At 44.9% G+C, this 20891-nt stretch overlaps 2 protein-coding genes across 2 annotated transcripts in view; one reads left to right on the top strand and one right to left on the bottom strand.

The window, feature by feature from the left end:
* SHISA6 (shisa family member 6) overlaps nucleotides 1-13754 on the top strand; it is a 101256-nt gene extending 87502 nt beyond the window's left edge. Inside the window, 3 exon segments of the mRNA XM_072403302.1 lie at nucleotides 3856-3918; nucleotides 5152-5304; nucleotides 11824-13754. Of these exon segments, the coding sequence (XP_072259403.1) occupies nucleotides 3856-3918; nucleotides 5152-5304; nucleotides 11824-12401 (794 nt within the window). The 3' untranslated portion in view covers nucleotides 12402-13754.
* Nucleotides 13755-18803: 5049 nt separating this feature from the next.
* On the bottom strand, nucleotides 18804-20204 carry LOC140325354 (tripartite motif-containing protein 14-like). The gene has a single exon (XM_072403180.1). It carries the CDS (start codon nucleotides 20202-20204, stop codon nucleotides 18804-18806), a length of 1401 nt encoding a protein of 466 aa, XP_072259281.1.
* Nucleotides 20205-20891: the final 687 nt, after the last annotated feature.

Genomic DNA, 20891 nt, shown 5'->3' with positions numbered 1-20891 from the left:
TTGAAGTTTATGATATGAGGTTGAGTTGCTACCATTCGGTGATGGTTTAGGTTTTCATGTTGAAGTTTATGGTGTTGGGTTGTGGATGTCGGTGAAGATTAAGGTTGAAGTTTGTTGATTGGTTGAAGTATTCAGCATTGCGTTGGGTTTGAGGTTTGTTTGATGTTTGTGATTTGAGCCTAGGATGTAATTTGTGGTTTGGGTTTAAGTTCACAGAATTGAGTTAGGTTGTGGTAAACTTTGAGGTGTGGGGTTCAGTTTCAGACTAGCTGAGTCAAAGGACCTAATGTAACAAATACTCTCCAATACTGGAGAAGATAGGTGATCATGGGAGAACCTGGGTGATCCTGCTAACCTAGCCCAGGATTGAAAACCTTTGCTAAATAATACTAACATACTTCTAAGAAATCTATTTTAGGTTTGCTGGATCACCCTGGTTAGTATATCAGGTAGATGTTTGTGGTTTGGTTGAAGCATGCTGTGTCTTATTGGGTTGAAGGTTAAGTTAAAGTTTATGGTATTGGGTTTGGGTTGGGGACATCGGTGAAGAATGTGGTTGAGTTTTGGTTGAAGTATGCAGTGCGGTGTTGGGTTTAGATGTGGAGTTCAGTTGAAGTCTTTGGTTTGGTTACAGTTTATTCGTGTTGTTTGCAGTTTGAGGCTAAATTGAATCTCATAGTTGGTTGGTTGAAGTTTCTATTATTGGGTTGGGTTATGGCCTTTGGTGGAGGTTGATAAGGGTTATTTGAAGTTTATGGTATTTGGTTGGTTTGTTTGCAGTTTGATCTGAGGTTGAAGCTCATGGTTTGGTTGGTTGAAGTTTATGGTATTGGGTTGGGTTATGGCCTTTGGTTTAAATATAAGGTTTGGGTGAAGTTTGCAGTTTGAGGCAAAGTTGAAGTTTGTGTTTTATTTTGAGGTTCAGTTGAAGTTTATATTATTCGGTTGTTTTTTTTTTTTTTTGCCATTTGAGGTTTTGTTTAGGTTCTTGATATCATTTGTACTTTGTTATTAAATGGGTTGTGACCTTGAACATTGAGGCAAAGAGTTTGGTTGGATGTTTGGCATTGGGTTTAGATGAAGGGTTCAAATGAAGGCCAAGTTGAAGCTTGTGGTTTGGTTTGAGGTTTAGTTGAAGTTCATGGTATTCGGGTGGTTTGCAGTTTGATCTGAGGCTGAAGTTTATGGTTTGGTTGGGTGAAGTTTCTGTCATTGGGTTGGGTTATGGTCTTTGGTGAAGATTGAGGGTTGGTTGACCTTTGCAGTTGGAGGCTGATGGTTTAATTTGAGGTTCATTTGAAGTTTATGGTGTTGGGTTGGTTTGTTTTGCTGTTTCAGGCGTGGTTGAACTTATTGGTTTGATTGTGGTTTATTATTGGGGTGATTTGTGACCTTTGGTGAAAGTTGAAGCAAAGTGTTAAGTAAGGTTTGTGGTTTAGATTGAGGTTTATAATTCAGTTGAACATTATGTTTAGGGGACAGAATTAAGGTAAAAGGTTAGGTTGGTGGTTGAGGCTCAGGTGAAGCTAATGATTAGTTTTCATTTTAAAATGAATGATTTTAGGATGATAAACCTTCACCAAATCTAATACAAGACATGCCGTATCAGTGCCAAATCTGTGTGTAGAAAGATCAATCAATCTGGTGTCCAATAAAAACAATGGCGCCATATTTCAGAAGCCGGAATGGGTCACAGTGCATCGATCGGTTTGGATGCCTCCATTGGGGTCCTTGAGTGACCCCGCTCCGTGGAGACGGGCAGATTTCTCCCCAGACTGATACAATGAGATTCATATGGCCGAGAGCCACAAGAAAAGTTTGAGAAGTGCAGTGAGAGGAGCGGTGGGAGGATTTAATTATCATTCGCTTCTTTTTATGTCACTGTGACTCAGTGTTCCTCCAGTGTGCACTGATGCAGCACTGAGTGCCTGTGTGACACCCGCGATCCGGCGTTATTGCGGCAAACAGGTGTCCTTTTGTGATGTCACCATGAAATGTCAAGCCATTCGTGTCTCACATTGAGAGGGATTCAGCTTTAGGGAACATCTGGGATGTCAGAGGAAGGTTTATTAAATTTCAGTATCAGCACCAACCAAAATATCGGAGCGCTGTATATCTAATGGTGCCAACAATGTAACCAACAAATATAGAGAGGAATTAACTATTTCTGAGCTTCTCAGGTCTAATTCAGAATTAAAATAGCCCCGCCCACTAGGAACCAGCTGATGGAGAATTTATGTTATTCTTGGTGTAAGATGGTACAATGGTGGGGATGGGCACAGACATGGCATCCTTCACTTCTATAGCAAGATGGGCATCAACGCCAACCTATCCAACACCTAACATCCAATCTGTATGTACAAATCTATACTGCCCTAAAATTAGAAACAAGAAAACTCAATAAAATTCATGAATATGAAGCGTCTCGGTGATGTCATTGGTCTCTAGCGATCTGATCGGCTGCGTTCTCATTAATATGAAGCATCTCGGTGATGTCATCGGTCTCCAGCAATCTGATTGGCTGCGTTCTCATGAATATGACGCGTCTCGGTGATGTCACCGGTCTCTAGTGATCTGATTGGCTGCGTTCTCATGAATACGAAAGCATCTCTGTGATGTCACCGGTCTCTAGTGATCTGATCGGCTGCGTTCTCATGAATAGGAAGCGTCTCGGTGATGTCATCAGTCTCCAGCAATCTGATTGGCTGCGTTCTCATGAATATGAAGCGTCTCAGTGATGTCACCGATTTCTAGTGATCTGATTGGCTGCAGTTTATAATTTACACTTTTTAATATTTACTGCAGAAAATCTCCTCTATAAAGTTAGTAAAAGTTGGGCACTTTGTGATGAATCCCCTACTGATTCACTAAGCTGTGGGAATCACATTTATATTCTCTTCTATAGAAGAACCAATGTTTTATCTCAGCACATAGTTTCATTGTTTTATTTCGGCGGGATCCATATATAAGTCCCTCCCGCTGTATAAGCATGGAGTCCTCGTTGTCGGAGGCCACAAATCGCAGGAAAAGGTCAGATTTGCATTTGGAGAGCTCAGCCCGGCGCAGATCACAATTCATTACCGCTTGACATAAAACTCAAACAATCTTTCCTGATTTGCCCCGACAGGTGAGGTGAGCGATGCATTGTCTGCGCTAATTTGATGATCTGTTCCTTCAGCCTCCAATAAAACTCCCCTCTCCCTGACTTTCCCTGCCAGATCCTCGGCTGCCGGCTAATTCAGAATAAATTATAGACCTGAAGGTTGTAATTCCGTCAAACAAAGGCAATTACTCCTCATTGTAACGCTGAATCAACATTCGCCGCCATCGCCGCCTCTGGAAGTCAGGGGCAATGCCGGGGTATTAGAGGTTATTGGGGATCCCCCCTGACCCGCAGAATGGGGAATATTTGATGGCGCCCCGGTCATACAATGGGACATATTGGGCATTTGTTACCATTTACTGCCCCAGGCATTAGCAATGCAATGACGAACTTCTGCCCCTCCCAATATTTAATCTTCCCCTAAACCTATGACATCATCACAGGGGTACTCTCTGTCTTTTATCGGCCCTTTGCAGGTTTATATTCATGGGGCAGGGCGTGGTCACCTGTAAATGTCCATTAGGCAGAGAGGTATCACAGGTGACCAGGTGTTCCTAACTCCGCCCCTTACCTCTTGGGAAGAAGTCATGTGACAGGAGGCTGCACAGGAGTGGAGGTTATAATGAATGGTGGGGTCCTTGGTGGTTGGAGTGAACTTGGCCAGAAAATTCCAACTTTATCCGTTATTCTAACTCTGAGATTTGAAGTTTTATTTATAGTAACAGCGATGCAACGTCTCTGCTTTGTTCCAGGCGACCATCAGCAGAATTACAATCACCTCGTGCTGGACAACTCGGCCCAGACACCGACAAATGGTGAGCAATCTGATACTCCTCATTCCCATCATCATCATCATCATCAATATCATCATCATCATAATCATCATCGTCACCATTCACATTATCAATATTATCATCATCATTCCTATTATCTTCATTCTCATCATCCTCATCATCATCACCATTCCCATTATTATCATCATCCCCATCAATATCATTATTCTCATATTCATCATCGTCACATTATTATTATTATCATTCCTAATATCTTCATTCTCATAATTCCCAACATCATCATCATCCCCATCACCATTCCCATTAATATTATCGTCACCATCATTATCCCCATCATTACTTCTGTTATCATCATCTCCATCATAATCATCATCACCACCCCTATTCCCATTATTATTAATGTTACCATCACCATCAATATTATCATCCCCATCATCCCCATCATCATTCCTGTTATCATCACCACCATTCCCATTATTAATATCGTCATCATCATCTGCTCCATCATCTTCATCATCATCATCCTCTTCCCCTTCGTCATTCCCATCCTCATTCTCATTACTTATATCAATGAGAATGATTTTATATATTCTATAGTTGGGTAGTTTGTGAATATGTATTTCCTGTGTCTATAGAGTGGTGACCTAGAGAGTAGAGATGTACAATATAGGTATCACCATTAGTATTGCCCTTGTCCCCATGCAGGTTTATATTCTGAGCCCCCGGGGTTGTAGTGTCAGTTCTTTATCCCTATAAATCGATCTGTCACATCTTACCATACACAGTGACAACAATACTTCTCCAGAAATTTCCATTTTTTATCAAAAAGCTTTCCTTCAGCTCCAGTCAGTGACATTGCCTAGGCTGAGAGGATGTCATCAGTCTGCTGCAGACAGAAGCCAGCATTTCCTCAGTCTCCTGCAATCAGATTGCCACATTGTACCTTTGTAGCAAGTCACATGGCCAGACATTTGTGATCACCGCCACGGACTGCTCAGGCACCAGAATTAATCTGAGGGACCCTGGGTGCTGGGGCAGTGATCCAATATTGTTACAAATCTATATCCAGTGACAGGTCCTCTTCATCTGTCCCTAATAAGGGTGCAGACCAATCACAGTCCCTGAACCGCACCCCACTTTGTGGATCCAGAGGAAGGCAAAGCAACCCTAGAGCGGCAGGGGGAGGTTTCCTGTACATTGCCCTGGTATATGTTGGAGATATGAATTGTGATTTTTCTCTTCTTCTATCCACAGAAAAGCCTCGCATGAACAACATCCTCACCTCCGCCACCGAGCCGTAGGACCTGTCCTTCTCCCGCTCCTTCCAGAACCTCTCCCACCTGCCGCCTTCCTATGAATCCGCCATGAAGACCAATCCAAGTAAATATTCCTCTCTCAAGCGATTAAGTAGGTGCCGTTCATTTCACCCCCATCCCCCCTCCTCATAGCCACCCATGGTTCTGTGTTGTGGCAGTCGGTCCACGTTCCATGTCACATGACTGTGTTCTCATTGTGTGACTCCGCCCATGTTCAGTGTAGAAGCTGCAGCAAGTCAGATAGACTCCACCCCATCTCCTGGCTGTAGGACATGCAGCATAATTTAACCCCTCCCCCACAGCCTGACAGCCCCACCTCTTCCTATCATTGGAGGCTCATCACAAGTGGGCGGTGCCCATGTTCATCCAACCATCCACTCCTCCAGAAATATCTAAGGCATTTTGATATTTGCATAACCCCTCCCAGGAGAACGCCCACTGCATTGTGATGGGTCAGAAAGTTATGTACTGCCCCTGCTGGCCCCTCCCATCAGCCAGGATCTGCCTGCATTGCATGGAGAAGCACAGAGACCCGGTGATGACATTAAATATGTTTTTTATATAAATGTGATTATTATATTGGGGGAGGGGGGCAGGGAGGACACAATATGAGCAGAACTTCAGGTTTAAAAATGAAAAACTAAACCCAATTCCCTGACTTTGCTGTGACGCACCCAATCTGTGGAGAACACAACGATGCCGGGAATTTATCAATGTCAGCGTGAGACACCGATAACGGCCAATGCATATTTATGAGAGAATACCCAGACAGCGCCACGCTCCATCTCCATGGTGACCGAGCCTGGCATGGGGAATCGGGCTGAATAATCATGTGACCCCTTCAGGGGGGGAAATCCAAACCCAAGGACCAACCTGTCCTATACTGCAGCTTACCTGTCATCATGGTGGCGGCTGCATTAGTTTTCCCATTTCCTTTTTTCTTCTTTATATTCACCGGGTGATCCTGCCAGGAATATCAGTCTAAGGGTGACAATACACATACGCTGTGCTGGTCTATGGAGGAGAGTGTTGTCACCCTGTGACTGGCCTACAAAGCACCTCCCCTATTCTCTTATTATCATATGGAAGATGTTCTGTAGTCCATGGAGAGGACTTGGCTTTGTGTGCAGGAACTTCCCGTAATACAGACCGGTCCCTGCTGCTTCTTCCCTTTGTGCAGGGTGACCGGTCCTGACTCCGCCCCTCACATAGGTTTCTATAGGACGTCTATACTGGGTGTGGCCTTTTGGCTCCTCCCACAGATCTGCTTCTTACACAGGCAAAGAAAGGGGATCCCCCGTACCTTATGATAACTGGCTGAGGATTCAGTTACCTGAGCTCTGTGTAGAGATCATGATAAAGTTTGTTGATCCTGCCAGTAAATATAAAAGTTGGGGCTCTATAAATGCCAAATGATTCCTGCTTTCTCGCACCGGTGACAACGCTGTTCATTTTGCCATCAAACCGCACAGCAGCGTTGTCACCCTGTGGAAGTCTTTGCTGCAGATATGAAGCCCCCCAGCTGTACTGCAGATTCTGATAGGCCAGAGTTCCTCTTTAATATGCGCCGCTGCCGCTGGGGTTGAGATGTTTTTGCGGCGCACAGCGGAGGTAATCTTTTCTTCCCTCTCTGGTGTCGGAGGGAGATGTGGAGTCACTGAGATGGAAAATATTATTACGTTCAGTAAACAACAGCTTGATGCTTTTGATTCCTCGGTGCAGCGAAGAGCAATTTTCAACTCCTTGTCACGGTGTGGGTGTGAGCCGCCACGGTACGGCGCCGCGCGCAATCTCAGGTGTTGCTGATGGGAACCGTCTAAAAATAACGGTCTGTCGGCTTTACCCAAATGACTCCCCCTCCCCTCCTCCGCAATTCACATCCGTGAGCGAGAACAAAGGAAGCCGGCGGCTCTCTGCTCCCGAACATTCTGGGGGCATGAAGAACAATCACCCCCACAAGGGTATGTAGCCTCCCCCTTGGCTCTACTCTGCCCCATCTTATTCCAACTTCTGGGGCCACAGCAGGCGGAAAATATTTTGTGGGGAGGAATTTTATTTCTGATACAAATCTAAAGAAAAAGGAGGAGGATGAAGAAGGGGAGGATGAGGAGGAGGATGGGCTCTATTACTTCCTGCACATGCTCAGTTATGGAGATCACCGTCCTCATATTAAGAAATAATAAATATTAACAATCACATATGAACAGGTTTTGGTTTAAAAAAATGTCCTTCATGCCGTCAGTCTGTGTAGAGCCTGCTGATTGTTGTTAATACTTAGGCTGAACACTAGAGGGCAGCAGAGTGGCTGCAATGTCAGCCCCCTGCCTGTAGGAGAAAGTCATATCTTATGATTCCTTGCACTGTGTATATTAGATGTGGGGGTCCCACTTGCAGTCTGAGCTCTACAGCACAATGGGGTGGCTACAACAGAAGACACGGAGCATGATTTGTAGCCCCAGGGAATATAGATGTGCAGATCTGCAGAGAATGGGGGGGATTTATGGGGACAATAGGAGGACGGATGGGATTTTACTGACATTTAATATTTAGATACCACACTGATCTGTGACCTGTGGTTCAATCAATAGATTATAGTTTCGGCTTTGCTCGCTGAAGTATTTGCTGATCTTTTTCTGCATTTGTTCTGCACATATTGCGATAATAACCTCAACGCTGCGCAGCTGGCAGCCCCAATTACATCTCATGGGATTGGTATGAAATAATAAATATTAATGCCTACTGAACCCTGAGCACGCACTGAGCGCCTACCGAACCCTGAGCACCCTCCAAACCCTGAGAACCCACTGAACCCTGAGCACCCTCCAAACCCCAACACCCACTGAACCCCAAATGCCTACCAAACCCTGAGCACCCACCAAGCGTCTACAGAACCCTTAGCACCCTCCGAACCCCGAGCACCCACTGAACCCAGAACCTTGAGCACCCTCCGAACTCCGAGCACCCACTAAACCCTTAACACCCACAAACCCTGAGCACCCTCCGAACCCCGAGCACCCTCTGAACCCCAAGCACCCGCTGAGCACCCACCGAACCCCGAATGCCTTCTGAATCATTAGCACCTACCGAACCCCGAGTACCCTCCGAACCCTGAGCACCCACTGAACCTGGAACCCTGAGTACCCTCCCTACCCTGTACCTATGCAAGCACAGGGGCCCCTGCAATGGTGATATCCGAGCTTCCAAGTGTTGAGCTGGATCAGATTCTATGGGCTTCCGGAATGTGGGTGCCATGTTGGGGGAGGTTTGTATACTTGGGATGGGCATGGGATGAGCAATAAAATGCTGGACCCTCCAATTCCTTTCCGATAGATCCTCCCATCTTCTGATCTGCCCTCGTTTCCCAATGAAGGATTTGCCCCTCAATGCAATCTTTGTTTCTCGCACTTTCCTCATCAAATTTCTCCAAATCGTCACATAACGAGGTCCCAGCCTTCCCAATAGAGCTCCAGCCCCCCTCCCCCCCTCATAAATGGTGCACACAGCAGCACTCATAATGCAATTGCTGCAATTGTTCCCGCCACCATACATTCCCATAGAATACCGCGTGGGAGATAACATTCACCAAGGGATTCATCAGAGGGAAATAAACTGCACAAAGTAAAGGAAATGTTCAGAATGAAATGTGATAAAACCTCGGCGTTCCCTTCGTATTATAAAATGTTCTTCTATGAGATATATAACGCTCCAAATTCTTATATCTGAGCCAGATGTGGCCCTGCCAGGGCAATGCAGAGTTTTTCTTTAGACACCCCTGGTAAATGCGAGGGGTTACTTTCGCTGAGTTTATTATGAAATACAGATGTGGGTTTCACTATTTGTAGAGGGGGGATCCTTTAACACGGATACTCCTGCTGTAATTCCGGGGCATGCGGTTAAACATCGCCATGGCCTAGGGCTCTGCAGGTGTTTGGCTCGCTGATTTGGCTGAGAGCCTGAAAATGGGTGAATGATAACATGAAAAGCTTGGCCCTGTATCATACAAGGGGAATATTTAACTTATTTTCCAGGGGAAATCCCTTTAAGTGTGCAGAATTTTCCTGTTTTAGGTCAGAAAAGCTGGAAATGTTCAGTGTTCTCTCTAAACCTGACACTCTGCATTCCTCCGCTCACAATCCAGGTCAAGGGTAGGGCCGGAGCGGAGTATAGACATCGCCATCTGTATGTGAGCACTTACAGATTGGGGTTTAAAGGAGAACTCCACCCGTGCCTATTACACACCTGTCCTATCGATTGCAGCAGCAACCACCCTCCTGATATGGGTGGCACATTAATCCCCATCCTCCTGGAGGGGTTAGGGGAGGACTGCATGACATTGGTGGGCAGAGAAGCCTGTGTGGCCCATTGTAGGGGACCCTGTCACCACCCCTCATGTCACCACCTATAATACCATCTGGTTGTTCAGCTTCAGATTCGCCAACACCATGAGGAACTGGGAGGCCTATCAATCACAGAGCTGAAAGCGTCAGAGTAATGGGGAGGGGGGTCCTGCTAGCCCCTCTTTTATCCTGGTAGGAAAGGAAACATTTTCAGCTTCTTATATATAACATCCATAGAAAGTCCATACCTGCAGTGTTAAGCATTCAGCAAACTAAATTATTATCAAGTTAAAAAAAATTAATAAAATTGACCTCAAAACATCATAGTGCCCCTTTATATTGTAATGAATGGATGATGTTTGGAGTCATTTTGTTCCTGATTGTTCTCAGTCTCCTTGCAATCCTTTTCTGCCCCCTGATAGGGTAGTAAGGTGATGGGGGAACTAAGTGGTTACCATATTCACCCCAATAATTGGCCAGTCTTGCAAGATCTCTCCAGGGTTGTAAGGAACCTTATATTATTTATCCCCAAATGTTGGGTCATTCAAAAAAATGTAGCCCCCGCCAAACAGTATTAATACCCCACAGGTTTTTACAGAATTTAATTTTATTTATTTCATACCTACCAGCAATAAATCGGCATTGTCCCTCCAGGGGTGAGGTCTGACTTCATTCACAATGTTGGATTTAGTGTTGCGGATAAAATTAATTTTCGGCTTATCTTCAATCTCCCAATGATATAAATATTACAATGTAGCAGCTTGGTCAGGATTGTATTGCTTGGAAAAGCCGGACTCCATCCAACAGTTTCGTGTGTGGTCAATGTTTCCCGTTATCCGTCGCCTTATCATCATCACCTCGTCATTTGTGACCTCATCATCTCATCACCATGTTCGCCCATCACTATGTCATCCCATCACCTCGTCATCCCATCACCTTGTCATCCATCACCTTATCATACCGTCACCTCATCATCCCATCAACTCGTTATCCATCGCCTTATCAACTCATCCCCATGTTGCCCTATCACTATATCATCCCATCACCTCGTCATACTGTCACATCATCATCCCATCACCTCGTCATCTCATCACCTCGTCATCCCATCACCTCATCATCCCATCACCTCATCATCCCATCACCTCGTCATCTCATCACCTCATCATCCCATCACCTCATCATCACATCACCTCGTCATCTCATCACCTCATCATCCCATCACCTCATCATCACATCACCTCGTCATCTCATCACCTCGTCATCCCATCACCTCATCATCCTGAGGTAATAACCTCATCATCTCGTCATTCAGGTTCCCCCATCACTATATCATCCCATCACCTCGTCATCTCATCACCTCTTCATCCATCGCCTTATCATACCGTCACCTCATTATCCCATCATCTGGTCATACCATCACCTCATCATCCCATCACCTCATCATCCCATCACCTCATCATCCATGGCCTTATCATCCCATCACCTCGTCATACTGTCACATCATCATCACATCACCTCATTATCCCATCACCTGGTCATCCCATCACCTCATCATCCCATCACCTCATCATCCATGGCCTTATCATCCCATCACCTTGTCATCCATCGCCTTATCATCCCATCACCTATTCATCTCATCACTCATGTTCCCCCATCACTATATCATTCCATCACCTCATCATCCCATTACCTCATCATTTGACACCAGGTCATACCGTCACCCTATCATCCCATCACCTTGTCATCCATCTCCTTATCATCCCATCATCTTGTCATTTGTCACCACATCCTCCAGTCACTGTTTTCCCATCACTGTATCATGCCATCATCTCATCATTTGTCACCTCGCTGTTGTGTTCTCATCGCATCATCATGATGATCTCTCTCCGCCATTGTCCTGCTTTCCAATACAAAATTACCTTTTGCTTATTTTATTTCCTATCACCAATTTCAAATCATGTTTTTGATCATTTCATGTGACAAAGCTGGCTGAAATTTCCCCCAATATTTTACTGACCTCCAAAGTTTGCACCTATGGCACTTATCAGCTTTCCTGTGAGCTCACAAATTGAAGCGCGCTTATCATATGGGTGGCAGAAATATAAGCGGCTTGTTGGTGATTTGCTCACTTTTGTTATATTTCCAGAACTCTTTAATCGGAATTCAAAGACTGCAATCTGTTACAGATAAATATTGAATTTCAGCCCTCAAGCTTTGCTTATGTCATTGTACAGATTCCCGGGCTCTGAATTGTCTGTTTCTCGTTGTTGCAGCTGAGAAGGAGGCCGATGATTATTATATGAGAAGACGACATCTCCCGGATCTGGCCGCGCGGGGGACGCTTCCACTGAACGTCATCAAAATGACTCAGGACCAGCCCAACTATAGAGAGCGGCCCAGGAGGCCGGTGCGCGCCATGTCTCAGGACAGAGTCTTGTCTCCAGAAAAGAACATGACCGAAGAAGGGTACGGAATGCCCTACGACCGAATCTTGTCCGACGAGCAGCTTTTGTCTGCCGAACGTCTGCACTCTCAGGATCCCCTGCTCTCCCCAGACAAGGCCATGACCCTCAAGAGGTCCGAGTTCCAGTCTGAGAAGTCCATGTCTAGAGCCATTTCTCAAACCGATGTCTTTGTTTCCACGCCAGTACTGGATCGTTATCGGATGACAAAGATGCACTCCCATCCCAGTGCCTCAAATAACTTATATAACACGTTGGGTGTCAACCAAACTGCCGCCAAGCGTCAAGCCTTTGCTTCACGGAGGCACAACACAGTGGAACAACTGCACTATATTCCAGGGCATCACCAACAGTACCGCACAGCTAGCAAAACTGAAGTGACTGTTTGATAACACAAATATAACAAATGTGAATTGTAGATATTCGTTACAGACTAAAGCAGTCCCAGGACACCACGCTACCGTGGCCTTGTGGGCCAAGAAGACCTCCTCCTTCATGTTCCATGAGTCAATTGTCCATTACCGTCATTCGAGTCAACGAGTGTCTTACTAAACTGGATTTGGCAGAATGTTTTTTTTCTAATGAACGGAAATCTGGTTTTATGGGATGATTCTAAGGGCTTTTCAGTGCTTCAGTCTACCAATGGGGCCATAAAGACAAGAAGGCAACCAGTCCTGACCAGCAAGAAGCCAACGACATGAAATTGGTCAACAGATGTAGACTTTGAGAGCCAGGAAGAGCTTCACCGAAGGTCATCATGGCCACGGCCAAAACCTCTCATCCTTGTAGCATGTAGTCGCTTCTCAACATCATTCACCAACCGCCATGGCGTCCACTAACCATCTCCTTGGTGTCGAGGTCCTGAATGCGTGCTGGTGGATCTTCAGGAAGGATAATCTCTAAAGGAATATTTATTAGTGCCTATACATTGTTCACTCTTTTAATGTAGTGGGTGTGTCTCAATAAAGCACAATACTACTAATCGAGCCCATACGTCATCCCATACGATTTTTAACGGCAACTCTGCAGGTGTATATAGACGCGGTCCGCCATCGAGCAGCGCACTTTTATTACTGGACAAGCCAATAACCGAACAGATGTCACGCTCCCTCGTCCTATGTATGGATATTTTATATGAAAAAACTTTGGGATTTTCACCTTTTTATTTTTATTCCAATGTTACGTGACGCGTGAAACTTTTTCCATCTGCAATTTTTTTGGTTGGAAGGACTTTTTCTGAGATCTAATAATCCGGTGCCATCTTCTCATCACTGAACGCTGTTTTGTAATTTGGAAATAGACTGTTGACCATTGTATTCGACCCAACTTTTTTTTTTATAGGGTTCAATGCTTCGTGGACATCCAAGGACGATCTTTGTTGTAATTACATTTCTGGTTGTTCAAGAAGACCTATAAAGGGCAACTCCAATGGGGTGAAATACCCTTCAAAAGTGCATTGACCCCATAACTGACATTTCTTGTGCCCACTTTCCCAGATATATTAGCCAAGTGAATTATACTACATTGGGAATACAGGCCGTTCAATCACTGTAGATTTGAATAAAAATGTTAGGAGATCGATCTCACTTTCAACTCCGTATAAGATCTCTTGTGCCATATTTCTCAAACCTAAGTCTCATTTTGCCTAATTTTTTTAATTAAATATCACCTAAAGTAATACGACAACGCTACCCGCACATATCGCAGGCTTGTGACACTTTTTTTTTTTACAAACAGAAAAAAAAAAAAAAAAATCTGTACAAAAAAAAGAAAAAAAATCCCTGCGTTCCATAGTCAACAAAACTGGACAGACAGCAATAGCTCTAGTGACACCTACAGGCTTCCAGGGGTATTACACTTTAAAAAAAAAAATCAATGAATGTATTCTTAACTTTTTGAAAATATTAGTACACTAGTCTTAATTTGCAGGAAAGAGTCGGTAGTATTTTGAGTTTTTTTTTTGATTGAGTGGAATATTCTAACATTTTTTTTTAATTGTTTAAGTTTAAAGTAGATTTTAGAGAACGTATTACAGTATTATATTACTGTTTCTAGACAACCATTTTAAAGCAATCAGCTTCACAAATGATCCTGGGTTCAATTATGTTTGAAGTAAGTTTCCTTTTCATCATTTTCTTCTTGTTTTGTTAATGTACTAATCATTACATCAAACACCAGCAATAACCCTGTTTATTCATTTTTATTGTGGGGCTGTGGGGACAAATGACACAATATAATCTAGAACATTTTATCATCTCAATAAATTATCATAAAGAATATTATAAAAACTAACATATTTTGTCAGTTGCAGAATACAATAAAAAGCTGTGAAATATTAGAGACATTTAAGGATGGAATTTTTTTTCTGCCTTAATTTAGGCTAGAGATAGAAAAAAAAGGAACACAAGAAAACGTCGATGCCTTTAGATTTGGCATTCGGTATGCGTCGTCTGTTCTATTGTCATCTATATATTACACTGACATCTCGGTTTCATGGTATACTAAACTGCTGACATATAATGTACATTAGGAAGAGCAACATTTCTGTACGTTGTGTAATAATGTATGAAATTAAGGTAAAACCACTTTCAATCCTGGCGTATTTCCCGCGTTTCTGAAAGTTGGGACTTATGAAAATGATTCATTGTTGACACTGTACATCTGAATAAAGGAAATGTGCTTTGGATCCTTCAGGCTGCTTTGGTTTGAATTATTTTGTTCTATATGTTTGTGACTTGAGATAAATACAAGGTCTGTCTATGAAATAATGAGATTGATAAAACTTTGATTTCTATGACAATTTTAATGTTTGTCCCCTTTAATATTCACAAAGAAGCTCCGATGTCGTCTTGTTTCCCACTGCTGGAAGGTGAGGATCCGATCAGTTTCTGATGTTTCTTTCTTTCCTGAATCCATTAACACAAAGCGTTTCTTTATCACTGATTTCAATTTAGAAAAAAGAAATAAGTGCCAAGGTGCCAAATCCGGTGACAGAATGAGCGCTCCTATTGGCTGCTGGTGTTGGAGATGGCACTGCTCCCAAAAACCACCAGCCAATCAAAATGGGATTGTGAGCTCAAAATTGGGTAGTAACCCCAAACAAATAGGTGTGCAATATGCAGTCACAAATGGCTGACAAGTGGAGTGGAGAGTGCAAAATGATGGGAGAGAGCACTTCATGGGCAGGGGGTTGGGGGGTGTTAGGGATGCCACACTTCCAAAAGCTACCAGCCAATAGGGATGCTGTCCTCTAATTACATGGACAATGGATTTGCAAGCTGATATTGGGCATTGAGTCAAAAACAAAGAAGTGCACATTAAGTTACTGAGTTAAGTTAAACATGAGAGTCTTTCATGGACAGGGTCTGGGGTTATGGGGGGTTCTGCTCCCAAAAACCACAAGCCATAGGGAACGCCGCCCTATATTTACCTTGGCATGCCCACCTTTGGGCATTAAGCCCAGCCAAGCGCCCCCTTCACACTCATGGCTGTCCCCCCATAGGACGGAGTACCCATTCTGCTCCCACATCACCAATTGATGCACAATTATCCCTTTTTTCCTCCAGTCCCTACCCACAGTTGTCCCTCCATAGAACCAGGTGCAACTGGTCTCCCCTACCCAGAACAGTGGGATGCAGCCCTCTAATAATATGGACATGCCTAATATTGGGCATTAAGCCTAGGAAGTGCCCCTGTGTGCTTGTCATTCATGTCAGGTTTTGGTGAACATTTGGCCCTTTGCACCCTGAATGGCACTCCATGAGATCATGTGACTGGCAGATATAAATCCCATTTACATCATCGATGGCTGCATTGTATTTCCAAAGATCTCATTTTATTTTCTGGATGTTGGTTGTTTTCTCTTTACGGAAGGTCGTCCAATGCTGAGGGTCCGGGAGGGCAGAGAAGTCCTTCATTGGATGCTCCTTTCCGGCCGGAGATGTGAATGGGATGTGACAGGCCTTGTTCAGCAAGCTTTGGAAATTGTGCCCATATGGCGGGTAGAGGGGCGAGCGGTGCCGCCGTCCACTGCTGACTTCTAAGAAAGCAAAGCTATTATCAGCACGCGACCAATGTACCGCCAGAGGCCGCCGCGGCCCCCCGAGACACCGACAACAATAAAAGGCCATTGAACAGCCTTGTACTGCAAATCTCAACCCAAGTTATGGCAAAACGGGCGCTCAATGCGCGGTCACAAATGGCCAGCAAGTCTGGAAGACAGACAGGGGATGAGGGGGCATGTTTCATGGGCGGGGCAAAAAGACACCTTGCTGGGGGTAAAATTTTATATGAAAAAAAAATCAATTCGTCTCATGCTTCACTGCTCGTATAATGCCCAACTACCCCCTCCACACCCAGGGCTCCCCCCCCTATAGGACTGAGTGCCCAATCGCCCCCTTTCTCACCCATGGCTGTCCTCCAATAAGGCTGAGTGCCCAACTACCCCCTCCACACCCAGGGCTCCCCCCCCTTTAGGACCCAGTGTCCCAATACCCCCTCCACCCCCAGGGCTGCCCCTATAGGACTGAGTGCCCAACCACCCCCCTTCTTACCCATGGTTGTCTCCCTATAGGATTCGGTTGGCTGTAACAAAGCTTTTGAAGAGACCCTGTCACCAAATTAAAAATGGCCATTAAAAGCCGAGAAAAGTGAAGTATTTAAACTGATTATTTGCAGAGTTTTTAGTTTCCATAAATTATTTTTATTAAAGAATGACCCCCCATCTTCTCCCTTTCACACTGCAGCGCTGTGACTCTGCCACCTAGGAAGGATTAGAATCTTTGCCTGCAGCAAAATGCATCAGCTCCTCACCTATCCCGTACCTTCCAAATATCGGCCCCATTTCTGTCCCAAGAAGTTTTAAAATCAAGAAGAGGAGTAGAAAATGTGACCCCCCCATACCTGTAATGCAGACCTAGCATGCGTGAAGAGGGCCCCCCGCTGGGCAATCATTGCTGTGCACCACCTGAGCCCCCTCCGCCTGGAAGTCTTATTTTTAGGCTGAGATGATCCAATTTTCCCCAATCAGATGCCACAATCAGCATCTGATTAGACCGTCATGAGAGGGTCCCCGGTGACAACTCGATGTCTCGGCCTGTGCGCTGCATCACCTACCTGCACCGGGGACACGGGATGTCACGGGGTGTCTGCAGGCCGCCCTGGTGAGTATATTCATGAACTGATTTAAATTAACCCAAATCTTTTTTATGTTCCAGCCCCCCCCTTCAATAATATAGATGGTGGAGAGCTGAGGCCATCTCTGGATTGGATGATGTGAATGCATTCTGATAATATCAGTACATTCAATGGTTTTTGTATGTGCTGTATATGCCCCAACCTGGGGCGCAGCTCAATGCCAGAAAAACATGAAAATCAACATTTTCCAGCTTCCTGTGTCCCCGCATTCCCCAATGTGCCGCCTCTGTCCCCCGAGGTGGCCCTGTGCGGGTCCCTGCGGTCTGACCGCTGCTGGCTGAGGGTGCAGGAAGAGACCGAAGAAACATTCTGATAAAAAAATCTTTTATTGAAAATTATTGTTACAGATAATGCAAGACTAAAAGTTTCACCAATCAGATTCCAGCTGCTGAGTTTTAGCTACAAATTGGGAAATGATAACAATAGAGAGGAATCATCACCCCTCCCCCAAAACAGAAACCCCAAATTAATTATCATTCACTTTACACAGGTAATAAAGTGGACCTGTCATTGGATAGAGCGTGATTGGTAATTCTCACAGAGATCACTGAACCCCGCTTTTCTATCCAGAAGGACGGCACTATCTTTGTTGGGTCATCATCTATTTTCCGGACTGAGATCAATTTGTGTCAAAACTTCATTGATTCCAGGTGAACCCAACTGACCCAAGAACTCACACACGTCGCCCTCTAGTGGAGCCGAATTGTAGAACTCACAAGGGGGCGAAACGCTTCGGGTATAGTGACCTTGATTAACCTGAGATCAATAAGTTTATGACCCTGACACAGAATCAGGCTGTGCAACTGTCATATTCCCTGTTAGGACTTGTTTATTGCAAAGGATCAATTTATTGATTGATGGGAATATTGATTGTAAAAATTATCAAGAGAAAATCACATTGTGTACACAAAAGATCATTAAAATAATCTCTGGTGATCCTGCCATGCAGGTCCTTGTTCAGACACTTCCTGTACAGATGACAACCTTTAACTATTCCCCTGCATTGTAACCCTGTCAGTGCACCCCCTAGTGGAGACCCCAAGTCACACACATTGCATATACATAGTTCACAGTTGTCACTTTCAGGAATTTGGTTGGGAGGAGAAATGTGAGGCTGTAGACAGGAAGTGGCTAAAAGTCTGGAGGAGATCAGCAGATCTACAATGAGTACCATGCCCCCCCCCCCCCCCCTTAGAAAACAACAGGGGGCAGTTGGATGGATCATTAACAATGTCAACATGACAGCTGCACAGATTTTTACTTGAGACTGTCACAAATGTAAATCTGGGGTCTGTAGCCAAATCAAGATTGCCTGGCAGAAATTCCAACCCTTCACTATTCTATCCAAAACTAAAAAAAACTTTCTATCTTCAGTTTTTAATATCTACAGATATACAGATGTAGGTGATCTCACATCTTCAGCATTTTCATCACACCTGCATTGGAAACATTCTCTTCTATACTAAAGACTGTTCAGATTGATGCCAGAGGGCCCCTAGAACATGGAGGATTGTACCGTGATGTGGCCCCCAGGCACGGTCCTGCAGGCAGTGCAGCCTCCCCTCTATGACCTCTCACATCCACAACATGGGGTATTAAGTTTTAATTCTCAGCCAGCCGCGCTGAACGGAGAACGCAGCAAGGAGCGGCTCACTGAAGTTGGCTGTAAAAGTATGTAAGTGTCTGATGGGGTCATCGAGTTTGTAAAAGGACAACCTACCCCCCTCGTAATCCAGGTATATCCCCACCTTGTGGCAGGGGAAGAGATTGAGGAAATGTTTGGCTTTGTGGTCATGCACCACGGAGAGTTTTTTGTCTTTCCAGGCCAAGCACCAAGATTTGTTGTTGCTTCCAAACACCGACTGCGCCCCCTTTCTTTCCACACTGGGGTAACTCACCCCCATAATCCACTCCCCCGACTCGCTGCTCTGCACTTCCCAGTAATGGCGCCCGAAGGTGAAGGACCTGGTGCTGAGGACCTGGAGGTTCTTGAACCTGGTGGCTTGTTTCTGTCGGCGTTGATTGATCTTGGACCAGGAGACGGTTTTTTTATCACCGGAGAGGTAGACGTCATTGGCGGCCGTTTCTACATCCAGGAGGAGATCTGAGGAGCCTTGAGATGTCTTGATTGTCTCCATGATCTCATTAAAGGATCTGTGGAACATGGCAGAGATCAGACCTTCGTCCATGTCCTCCATGTCGTAGATCAGGTTCTCTCCGTGTTTAGGTTCCAAACATTCCATTCCATTGGTTTCGGTCAGGATTGTCAATGGGTCGGACAGGTTGATGTGATCCTCCATCTTGGCTATGCTCTGGGAAAGTTCCTGTTGCTGCATTTGGAGCTGATGGATGAGATGAGCGAACGGGCCAGTGATTCTCGCTTTTTCTGCTGAAATCTCTTGCACCAATTTCCTCTCTAACTCATCCAATTGTCTCCGGACGTCATTAAACAAGACAGCAACCCTCTGTGTGACCACAGTGGCCCTATCCTGCACCTCCTCTCTCTGCTGCACAAGCCTCTGCACTCTCTTGTCTATTCTGCTTTTCTTGGAGGTCATTATCTCCAGAAGCTTCCTCAGATCTTTCATCCTCCTCTCCATTGCCTCATCCAGTAACTCCACCTGGTGACCTTTGTGCTTCCCAGCCATGGAGCAGGACTTGCAGATACAGACATTGTCTTTCAAGCAGTAGTATTGCTTGGCCTCGTTGTGAATTGAGCATTTGAAGTTCCTCAATCTCCCCACAAAGTTGAGCGGGATGCTCATGACGTGTTCTGGTGACTGGCTGTGGACCTGGAGATGTTGCTGGCACAAGGAGGCTTCGCACAGCAGACAAGTTTTCACGGCCGGTCTGACAGAGTAGATGCAATAGTTGCAGGTGACCATTGGACGTTCCCATGATGAGCTGGGAATATTGGACGGATTGGGCGGTCTCACCACATTGGGAATATAGTCCTCCACATCGATGTATAAATGCTCGCAGGATTCGTACGCCATGATTATCACAAAGTGACAGCAAGCTGCTTCTTCTCACTAATAAACCAGCACATCGCATTTTATGTATTTTGTCCTGGAGGGGAGGAGAAGCTTTTTCATCTGAATTGTCATTTTTTCATCTCAATGTTTGGCCTGCAGCAAATGGTTCAGGAAAAAAACAAAGATTTATGCAAAACACGCGGGGAAATTTGGAGGATGTAAAAAAGATAATTGCTAAGATAAATTCAAAAGAACTTCCTGCTGGGGGTCCAGTTGGCACTAAAACATGGCATGAAATTCGGGGGTGCTGGAACAATGACCTGGAGGTCCCAGAACAAAAACAAGGAAGTTTGATGGTCCAACAATGGCATTTGGGGTCTCAGAGAAATGACACAAGACTTGCGGACTCTAAAGAAATGACATATTGACACATGGCACAAAACTTGGGAGTGCAAAATATAATTTTTAATAATTGGTGGACCAGCAATGACACTTGGGGGGTCCCAGAGCAATGACAGAGAAACTTGGGGGTCCAAAGGATAATTACATATTGACCATTGGGGCTCCTGGAACAGGAACAAGGACATTTGATGGTCATACAATGGCACCCCGGAATCCCAGGACCGAGCCAAACTGAGACTTTGGGGATTCAGGGTAATGAAACAAATGACACATGGTGGCCCCAGGACAATGACACACTGACACTTG

The sequence above is a fragment of the Pyxicephalus adspersus genome, chromosome 3 (assembly GCF_032062135.1).
Source record: "Pyxicephalus adspersus chromosome 3, UCB_Pads_2.0, whole genome shotgun sequence".
NCBI lineage: Eukaryota > Metazoa > Chordata > Amphibia > Anura > Pyxicephalidae > Pyxicephalus > Pyxicephalus adspersus.
Note: the sequence above shows the minus strand (reverse complement) of the source record. Positions and strands in the feature narration are given on the sequence as shown.